The following is an 11,106-nucleotide window of genomic DNA, read 5'->3' on the forward strand; positions in this document are numbered from 1 at the left end:
TCTCATGTAACTGAAAAGTTTATTTTCTCCCATCATTCTGTGTTTGACATAAGAAGTCTTAATGAACCTGTAGGACATGTTTGGGCTCACCAGAGGGTTTAGCTCTTTTTTAATCATGTTTGCTACTAGAAATATAAATGTTTATTTTAAAAAGTATAATGTTTCCTTTTTGTCATGCAAACAAGTGTCTGTACTGCCCCTTATTCAGATCTGCCTGAAAATACTAACCCGTGTGTACCTGCTGCCTGAGTTTGCTTTCTGTCTGATGCAGTGCTGTTTGCCAAAGCCCTGGGAGGCCCCCGGTCCCTCCCAGGCAGGGAGGCCTACACGAGCCCCACACGGGACTCTTGTCTACATCCAAACCCAAATAATCATAAGAAATCACTTTAAAAAGCCATGAGTCAGAACATGCTCCAGAATGCTGTTTGAGGTTTGTTTGTTTTTTTTTTTTTTTTGCCAGAGCACATTTCCCCGATTTATTTCTGAAACCTTCTCGACCCACCGCTCACCACATTTTCCGCCTCGGTGTTTGAAATCTTGGAGGCCAGCTCGTTGGTGGTGTGACATGTGTCCTATTCTGAGGCTTGGTGGCTCCCCTGCTTATCTCAAGCACAGAGTTTTTCAGTGATGTGTTTCCTTGTTCTTTCTTTCTCTAAAAAATAGAGCAAATTGGAGGTGGGCCTGTGCTGACAACACTTGTGCTCATCTGCATTCTGGTTGATCTTTTAAATGGAAGAGAAAGGGCAGAATTAGCCCGGGTCCCCAGGGAGTTACAGTAACTGACAAAGGACTGTATCCATCATGTGGATGTCACGTGTCACCTATGAGAGTGAGAAGAAGAAGGTGGGCGTGGCTGGGCTGTGTGTTGTGCCCTGTGGAACAGCTTCAGTTTTTCTGCTGAAACTTTTTTTTTTTTAATCAAGTAGCTCTCGATAAATGCTTCTGTGAATGGGTCCCTTTACACAGCAATGTCTAAGCTGCAGAGCAGCGCAGCGTGTAATTATGCGACCAGTTCAATGTGCGCCAGTAACTTTCCACTGTTTCTAGACGCGTTACCTCCAGGAGCAGAGTCAGAATTAGCCTATGTTGCTCTGTGATTGTATTCACGGGCAGCACGTGGTCCTTCCTCATGTTACCCCGGCACCCCCTCAGTGCAGAGAACGTCTCACATCACAGAGATCGGCACTGCGGAGAGATCAGAAAATTAACCGTTTGTTCTTTGCCTTTAGTAGGATTAACATAGGTAATAAGATACAGTTTTGCTGGAATCCATTGTTAATAAAGTTGAGGGGTGGTGATCTAGAAGTTTTTTTTTTTTTCCTAGTTGGCTGAACCAGGCTAATTTTCAGGGAGAGGAGTGATTTTAAGCTTCCCTGGTGGCTCAGATGGTAAGAATCCGCGTGCAGTGCGGGAGACCTGGGTTCGATCCCTGGGTCAGGAAGATCCCCTGGAGAAGGGAAAGGCAACCCACTCCAGTATTCTTGCTGGAAAAGTCTCCATGGGCAGAGAAGCCTGGCGGGCTGCAGTCCATGGGATTGCAGAGTCGAACACGACTGAGTGACTAACACTTTCACTTTCAAAAGTAAACAAATACAAGGAAACAGTGGACTCTGGTCCTAGGTCCCAGCTCCTACTCTGGCCCCTGCTTCCCGGGATGCGGGATGGAGCGACAGGACCAAGAGTGGTTCTGGATGCTCGCCGACTGCAGAGGGGCTGCTTGCTCAGCGCACTTGAAGCCTGAGGATCCTGGTCAGGATTCCTGCCGGAGCACATGCAGGGGGATCACCCTGTGAGTCAGGGGTGAACCTCGGGGGTTTCAGTGGCAGGTGACGTGGGCGGCCTGGACTGACATTCCGGGGCCGGGGGGGCCTGTGGAGGCTCCCTGCCCTGACCCGAGGTGTTCCAGGGGGAGACAGCTGGCGTCCACGTGGTGCCGCTGTGTCGGTCCAGGACACGTCTACATGCTTGGATGCATCTGCATGTTAAGCGCCGCACACCTCTCACCCAGACGCCCATCTCTGAGCTGACGCCTGTCCTCTCTCTGGCCTGAGCCTGCCCGCATCCTCCCCACATGCCGTGAGCACACCCTGCTTCCTGTGATGGCTGAGTGCGGTGTGTGTGCTTGTCCTCGGGGCTCCCTCGCCACGTGCGGGGCCACACCCCTGCCCCTGCCTTTCCTTGGAAGCCTGGGGCTGCCTAGCCGTCGGCTCAGCGCCTTGGGGAGCCCTGTTCCTCACTGTGCCCACATCTGGCTGTGCCCCTGGGTTGCTGACGGCCCGCGCTTGTGCCCTTGGAAGGATTGCTCCTCCCTTCGCTGGTGGCCACAGCTGAGCGTCCTGCGGGACTCGGGTGTCTGCAGAGGGCAGAGCACCTGTGAAAGAGGCCGGGAAAACAGCTGTCCTGTGACTCTCGTTCTGGTGGGAACCGCCTCCCTTACCCTCCCGCGAGCGTCCCAGAGGTGCTGCTCGAGAGCAGAACTGGGAAGAAGGCCGGGAGGTCACCAGGAATAAATACACAGTTCACTTCTTGCCTCCTAGCAGCTCTCTGCTTTCATAATGCTACTGCTTAGAAATTAAAAGTTTTGACAGTTACGCAGTTTGTGCTTCAAAGAAATGACGCAGCCAGCTTGATTAGCAGTGGTGGAGTTCTACTGGTGGGAGTTATTTCATAGCCGTAGAGCGTCCTTAGAAGCAGAGCAGAAATGCGCATGGCTCTGTGAGCCTGCAGATGGTAAAGGCGAGTGAGCTGTTCAGCAAGCATTAACCCTCGTGTATGTGACTGTGTGTAGAGTTTGAGGGGTTAGAGAACTTCTGTGCTTAGCTGTTTTCAAGGTAATGGGGTTGAGTGTTAACACGAGATGATTTAGCCAAATTTAGCTAATCATTAGTATAAAAATAAACTTGGAATGGAACTCTTTCTGTAAGTGTGACCCGCAGGGTGGTGACTACCTCTGCAGCAGCCACAGGACTCTTCCCACGGTCAGGGCCAGATTGACCAAATGTGGACTCGTTTTGGGGGAGACTCAGTTCCGGTTGCTGCTGTTCAGTTGCTCAGTCGTGTTTGACTCTTTGCCACCCCTGGACCACAGCATGCCAGGCTTCCCTGTCCCTCACCATCTCCTGGAGTTTGCTCAAGTTCATGTCCATTGAATTGCTGAAGCCATCCAACCATCTCATCCTCTGCCGCCCTCTTCTCTTGCCCTCAATATTTCCCAGCACCGGGGTCTTTTCCAGTGACTTGGCTGTTCACATCAGGTGGCCAAAAGATTGGAGCTTCAGCATCAGTCCGTCCGGTGAATATTCAGTGTTGATTGCCACTGGGATTGACTGGTTTGATCTTGCAGTCCAAGGGACTCTCGAGAGTCTTCTCCAGCACCACAGTTCGTAAGCATCAATTCTTCGGTAGTTCAGGTAGATTTAACAACTGCCTCTGTAATTAAGGGATGCAAACCCTTCAAGTTCTCAGCTGAGAACCTGAAATAGATGGAGTCACGTCTTTGCTTTGGAGGAACTCTGGGGCCCTGTTCTCTATTTCATGTTCTGAGTAGTTTATATATCAAGTTTCTTAAAAGATATGTCTTTTTTAATATATTAAGATAAAGTGGCACTGTCTCAAAATACCGCATGGTTGGGAACTTTAAGTCATGAACAATGACAGTGTTTACATTGTGGGTAGACAGCCCGCGTCTATGCTAGCTCTGGCCTGGGCACCGCCTGGCTACAGAGGAGGTGCCCAGTCTCGGCCGTGGGACATCCTGGACGTTTCCGTCTCACTGGGATTAGCACTCAGAACTCAAGGTACACAGAAAACAGTAGGTGTGCAAAGAAGTAAATCTGGGAGTGTGAACCGATCGTTAGAATTCTAAGTGATTTCAGAATAATATGCAGAGATGCTGGTTAAGTAACCTGCAGCCTCGCAGGACGACGCTGTTCTGTTTACGACGGCGCAAGACCCGCTGGGCACTCATGTGGCTGAGTAGTTACCAACGTGGGGAGGGTGCTCCACCTGGCATTTCTAAGAGCCAAGAGGCTGGAGAAGAAAGAGGTGGTGCGCCGCGACACATCAGCCTTCCTGGTCGGTGTGTCCCCTGAAGAAGGAGCAAACACATCCAGTGGAAGTAAGCTGAGGGAATTCGGGAAAAGCTGAGGAAGTTTAGGGAGGAAGCAGTCGGAGCTGGTGGGCATCCTGCCAGGTCAGCGCCAGGTGGGGTCGTCGGCAGAGGAAGCAGTATGTAATGGGAGGTTTTGAAATCTAGGGTCATTTTGGGAACAGGGACTATTCATTGGAAGGGCTGATGTTGAAGCTGAAACTCCAGTACTCTGGCCACCTGACGCGGAGAGCTGACTCATTTGAAAAGACCCTGCTGCTGGGAAAGATTGAAGGCAGGGGAAGGGGATGACAGAGGATGAGATGGTTGGATGGCGTCACTGACGCGATGGACATGGGTTTGGGTGAACTCTGGGAGTTGGTGATGGACAGGGAGGCCTGGCGTGCTGGGATTCATGGGGTTGCAAAGAGTCGGAGATGACTGAGCGACTGAGCTGAACTGAGTGAGGAACAGGGTAGAGGATCCGGTGAGAAGGGCTTCCTTGCGGGCAGGTATGAGGACTCGTTACTTCTCCCCCTTTCTTGCTGTGACATGTTCGTGTCATCTGTCGCTGGCAGTGTGCTGTGACCCTGGTGGGGTTTTCATTGTCTCTGCAGCCCCCTGAGGAAGGCAGTGGCTCCTCGCGCTTCCCCCGACTATCCACATGATGATCTGAGCCCGGGGCGGCGAGGGGGCCCTGGCCAGGTCACGTGGCCTTGCCCCCGCCAAGGGGAGAATCCCGGCTAGTTTTCTTGCATTGAAAACATGAGCCTCACTTGATGGGTCTCACCAGCACACTGGGAATCCATCAGCCCCGCTTCCAGGGGCAACAGTGGGAGGTTTACCCAGCGAGCTTGTCTCTGGAAAAATGGAGTGAATAAACTTTGCTTCCCAAAGAGGATCGTTTCCTAAAAAGTGGCAAAAGACGGTGGAGAGGGGGCCCTCGCCTCCCCACCCAGGGTGGCTCTGTGTGCACAGAAGCCCACTGACGATCTCCTTCCTCTTGCAGAGTGAAGACCTGTCCAGCTTCATTCCCGTGACGACACGCATCACAGAAAACCATGGGAGGAAGATGCTCAGCGTTTTTTTTTTTTTTTTAAACACATCGGAAGCTGCTTGCCATTTCCTTTTGGATCTGAGCGATCGTCGCGTGTGGATGCGCCTGTGACCCAGTTGGACGTGGACGCTGCCGTCTCCCCAGTCTCCAGGGGCTGGGGGTGCAGTCTTCCTCCTCGAGTTTGGTTTTCGACAACATGAGCGGAAGGAGCAACTCACGAGAAGGTCGGACAGTCTTGGTTGTGGCCAGTGTCTGTTTCTCCTCGCCCTCGTTTTGACGCAGCAGATGTATCCCGCAGCATGCTAGGAGATTCTCCCAGCTCACATTCAAGTGGTAAAATCTGGTGTTTACGGACATCCGCTCAAAACTACCACCGTCCTACCTCAGTCCCAGGTGAAGCCGGGTCGGCATGGTTGGTGGGGGGAGTCCCCCTCTGCTGGCTGAGTCTCCAGCGCGGTCATCTGCCTTATCCCCCAGCCCCGGACACAGCTGCTCATCGAAGTCCAGCCCAGGGACCCATGTGTTTACTCCCACACAGAGCCCTGCGCGGGACTGACGTCTCTCCACGGAGATGCAACTTCAGATTGGACTCCGAAGATGGATGGATAAATAATAATTATTATATGTAACGGAAGCAAGCTACTTTTGCAAATCATCAACTGTACGGGGTGGGGGAGGGTGGGAGGGGCAGGGTCTGGGAAGGCCGGGTGGGGGATGGGGGTGAGTATCTCTTTTTACCTTTAAGAGACTTGCTCAAGCTTCTCTCTGTAGATGTTTATGTAGGCACTTCAGATTGCAGACACCTTTGATCCTATTGACAAGCTCAAACGTCTCTGCTGTCCTTAACCTTGAGCTTGCATTTCTCTAACCAAAAATTCACGTAGGCATGCGAGCCGTTCCAAGATGGGGGGTCACGGGTTTGGCAGGTCTCTTCTAAAATGTATTATCTTGACGACAACGCACTCGTGTCGGGCCACGAGGCTTTCCCAAACGACGACAAAGACGCAGAAAAGAAAAAGGAGCTGATACAGAAGGCATCCTGGAACACAGAGAAAGCAAAGCAATCTCACAGCGCATGTCACTTGTCAGAGAAGTTCCCGACAAGGCGGCCCCTCTTGCTGTGTGTCTTCAGGGTTCCGGAAACACCAGTGTTGTGGCGATCGCCGAGGGTGTCCCCAAGAACCGCCGCCCTTGAGCTGCAGAGTGTCAGGTCACCTCCGTGCTCCCTGGACGCACAGGGAGGGGGCTGCAGGGCCCCCCACTCCCACGGGCTCATCCTCAGTGCCTCTTCTCTGAGAGTCCTGTAGACGTTACATGAATTCGTTGGAGATACGAGTTGGGGTGTTTTTTTTTTTTTTGTGGGAGGGTGGTAGGGGGAGAAAAATATATATATAAATATATAGATATATATCAGTATAGAGTAATGCATTCATAAAATGAGGCTTTTCTAGAGGAAGACCAAAAAGATTCAATGTCTTAAACCTATATTTAATCGCAATGCAAACGTCTTTCTCCTTCCATGCTGACCTTTCAGAACAGAGGATTGTATCGCAAGACAAAGTTGAATGTAATGTGGCCGCCCTGGACGTTGCTCGTCTCACGCTTCTGGAATCACACAGCGCAACCCGTGCACAGACCGTCTGATGTTGGTTTGAAGGTCATTTTCAGCGTGTAATATAGAGAGACTTTATGGAAAAGATGTATAAAGTGTCCTAAAGTTTTGGTTTAGTTCTGGGACTCGGGATGGATGGAGTCGCTATGGGAACCGCCCCTCCCCGCAGGACTGGTTGTGGACAATGCCGGATGCAGCGTCAGACTCCCCTCCCCGCGTGGTCCTGCCACCCTCCCCGTGGTCATGTTCCTCTTGCCGCTTCAAACGAGCGACATAAAAAAGTTGATAATATACTAAATTTTCTTCTGTACATTTCAAAAAAATTTAAAAAAAGGCATATGCAATATTTACATTTTAAATTTAGTTTACAGAATGGAACCAAAATGTATAAATGTTATGTTTGTTAAAACTTCACAATGTATATTGGGTCTTTGTACATTTTGCCTGACTTACCTTAAATTTAAAATATTTTTTGCTATATAAACTCTAACAGTTAGGACACAGTGTTTTCTTTTCGGGGGTACGCATTGTTTCTGGAGCTCGAGATGTTAAATATATTTCCTGCTATCGTGACATGACGAAAGACTGACCTCTGCTGTCTTCCACCACCTCCGCTGTACATAAGGACCGACATGGCACCGGACTCCACGGAACTAGACTAGTGCATTGTATTCAGTCTGTATTGATCATGGATGCTCTCCTTAATAGCCATATGCAATACAATAAAATGCATTATTTATGAAATGAAGACTGCCTGCGCGATGCTTTTTCCTGTGTGGGTAATGAATTTGACATCAAGCTGTTCTCCTGGTGTTTGGAGCCATTAAGTAAATATTTGGCTTTTTAAAAACGTTTTGTTACATCTTCATTTAATAGTTGTATTCTGGAAACCAGAAAACACCCGCCCCCCGCCCCCCCCCCCACTGCCCCATGCCACAACGTGCATGAAAAGTCGATGTATTAAGAAAACAACAACAAAAATTCACTTTACCAAGCATAGAATCATTGCAGGCATACGGGATGCTGTTTTGTTATTTTCTTTGTTTATTGCCTTGATGGTTTTTTTTGTTGTTGTTGTTATTTGATTTTAGTTATTTTCTTGGCCGTGCAGCGTGAGGGATCATAGTTTCCCCATCAGGGATCGAACCCCAGCCCCCCGCAGTGGAAGCTCAGAGTCCCAGCCCCTGGACCACAGGGGAGTCCTGGATGCTGCTTAAATGCTGTGCAAACATTAATTCCCTCGTGGCTCCTGATAACCTTGGGTGGTAGGGATTGCTGTCCCATTTTATAGATGAGCAGACTGAGGCACAGAACGGGTAAAGGACTTCCTGGGGTGGGGGGCACAGAGCTCAGGAGGGGCGGAGCCAGGACTCGGGTGCAGAGACACACCCCTGTGTGCCTGCTGTGGCCCAACTCCCGAGATGCAGGTGACAGACAGCATCCAGGGCGTGGGGTGGCCAGCATCGGAGCCGGGAGGCACAGAAAGCAGGAAAAGGACCGCCAGTGGCTTTTACCGCGGACAACTTCACCTCCGTGTTAGAAATCACTTTTTAATGCATCCACTTCACTGGCATTATACCATTGAAATGCAGTAACGGGTGGCATCTCTTTTGAACAAATGAAACCAGAGCAATGTGGAGGGTGATTTTTGATTGATGGCTTTTAAATCTCAAGCCTGTAAGCCCTGTGCAGCATCTGGGAACTTGGTGATGACATGAGGCCTGTTGGTGCCCAGACTGGTTGTTCTGGGGGTTCCCATTAGACACCAAGGAGGAGGCATCATCTGCAGGGATTGATGCCCCTGAAATCTGTGATGAGAGGACTGTCATTTTAGGGAAGACATACAAGGCAAAAATCAGAGAGTGTCTTTACCCAGAAACGTTCACTGTGAGTAAAGGAGGGAGGGGGTTTTATCAAGGTCCCGTGGAAGCCAGAAGTGTTCACCAGAAGCCAATTTCTGAACTTGGAGGTGAATGCTAGATTAACAGGGTATCATCCCAAGATGTAGGCTAAAGGCCCCCCACGTTGACTGGGGAGAGCTTGATTCTGAGCCGTTCGTGGGCAGCATGGAGGATGTGGATGGGCACCTTCAAAGATGACAGCACCTGTGAGCTCACCGGCAGGATCATAGCTGGCCCGTCTCAAAGCCCCGAGTCCCACGTTAGAGGTCACTTGGCAGGCTTGCAGGCTGCTTGGGCAGGCCGTTCGCGGCTTTGTGTGTCTAACCGTGAGCTGTGCTGGTATTTCACTTCCTCATCCATTCCACCCTCAGGGCCACCAGTTGAAAGACAGAGTGGGTCGTGGCCTGTTCAGACCTTGACGGCGCTGGGTCCACCGCCCCCCGTTTAGACCGTGCATGGGATCAGTCCTCAGGATCCCAGATCTCCAAGTTGTGTGTTTTGTCCACGGCTGCATGGTATCATAGGCTCAGTGTAATTTCCGCATCCGTGGGTATAATTGTTACCACATTGCTGTGATCTTGTTACGATGACCATCAGTGCAGTAAGCCCCATGCTGTCCAGACAAAGCGAAATAAGACTCATGACCCTCGTTCTCACAGGGTATGAGCACCTCTGGGCGTGCTGGGGAGCCAAGATTGGCACCTCCGTTAAAATAACTGAAGATAAGCTTCTAATCAAGTGATGCTGGCTCCCTCACCTCGTGTTCCACCTGCTGCCTCCCTCCACCATCCGGCGAGGCCAGAGGATACCCTGAAACCATCACGCCCGCAGCGACTTTACAACAGTAGAGATTTGCTTGGTAAGTGCCATGCCGATGTGCGGAAACCGTTTTCCCCTTAAAAATTGAGAGAGAGAGGCCAGGTGGTTAGTAATTCACGAGGGCATCACACGGCAATAACCCAGGAAAGGCCCTACCTTTACAAAATTTTTTATGGATGTGTTCGCAGCCCTCTCAGACTCCTTGAAACGGATGGGGGAGCCCGGGGCTGGGACCCAGCCTGTCGCTGCTTGAGGAACCCCGTGGTCCCTCGTGCAGTTCTGTCCTGGCAGAGCCAGGAGATGCCGGCTGGCCAGTCCCCACATCCTCATCAGTCGGGGAGCTGAGCCCCGGTGGGTTTATCCCGAGCTCCACAGCCGGCCTGGGCTCCTCTGTCTCTTCCGAGGGTGGGGAGAGCAGGGGCCCCTGCCCTGGGCCCGCAGCCCTCCCACCACCCTCTGAGCATCCCCCGAAGGGGCTCAGCAGACTCCAGGCTTCGCAGGATCCGTGGGAGATGTCAGCTCCTCCCAGACCTGAGCTCCTTCCTCCTGTCCGGTCTAGTTTTTGAAAACACTCAGCTCCAGGCCGGCAGACCTCGCTTCCTGCTTTCATCTGCTCGGCTTGGACGGAGGATGTCCAGCCCGCGGCCAGGGCAGCCCTTCCCAGGGCAGCAGAGCACCTAGAGCCGGGCAGAGGCCAGGCGACCTCATCCCCTCTGCTCTGGGTTGCTCGCTAAGTTTGGTGACTTTTGCAGACTTGCCCAAAGGGCGGTGAGTCCCGCTGGGGCCACGGGGTCATATTGGGAAAACAGTGTATCTGCCTGCCACTCAAGCCTGCCCTCACCCACCCGGCGTGCAGGCTGGCGGCTCCCGGGGGCCCTCCAGGGTTTGCAGGAACTCCAGAGTCGCTCTGGAGACGCCCCTGTCAGGCCTCCTCCAGTGTCCTTGGATCCTGGAGGAAGCTTTCCGCTGCAAATGTTTCCAGTTAGCAAGCAAGGCCACTCCCCGACCCCTCCCCCCGCTCAACCTTCCTGCACGCAGACTCCCCTCAGTGAGAGATGCTTGCCTTCTGCTCAGTGTTTCCTCCCGATCACCAGGAGGCATCCAGGTGTGGCTGGAAATCTGCTCCAGCCCTGGAGTAAATATCTGCCCCCTGAGGGCAGCTCACAGCCGGGCAGGCCGCTCTCCACACCCAGCGCGGCTCACCCGGTGACTCAGGCGGGAGGCAGGGCCAGGCAGTGGCTTCGGCAGAGGCTGCAGGGCGGCTGGTTGGTTCAGTTCTTCTGGGAAGGGGGTTTCACACTCTGCATTCTTTCTCTGGGGGCTTCCCAGGTGGTAAGGAACCCGCCTGCCAATGCAGGAGACACAGGAGATGCGGGTTCGATCCCTGGGTCCAGAAGATCCCCTGGTATAGAACACGGCAACCCACTCCAGCATTCTTGCCCGGAGAACCCCATGGACGGAGGGCCCTGGTGGGACACGGCTGAGCGACTAAGCACCCACCTGCAGCAGGCGCGGCTCAGTCGCGCTGTCGTGTCTGACTCTGCGACCCCAAGGACTGCAGCAGGCACAGGTCTTTCATAAAGGTCACTAATTTTATAATAAATGACAAGCATGGAGATAAGTCAGATAA

The 11,106-nt window shown here is 52.1% G+C and overlaps 1 protein-coding gene across 1 annotated transcript in view; it reads left to right on the plus strand.

Annotated features, from left to right (window-relative positions):
* The window catches only part of IRS2 (insulin receptor substrate 2), a 30,381-nt gene extending 22,877 nt beyond the window's left edge, over nt 1–7,504 (plus strand). The window contains exon 2 of the mRNA XM_018056365.1: nt 5,097–7,504. Coding sequence (XP_017911854.1) covers nt 5,097–5,101 — 5 coding nt within the window. The 3' untranslated portion in view covers nt 5,102–7,504. The remainder of the gene's footprint in view (nt 1–5,096) is intronic.

This window comes from Capra hircus, chromosome 12 (genome assembly GCF_001704415.2).
Source record: "Capra hircus breed San Clemente chromosome 12, ASM170441v1, whole genome shotgun sequence".
Lineage (NCBI taxonomy): Eukaryota > Metazoa > Chordata > Mammalia > Artiodactyla > Bovidae > Capra > Capra hircus.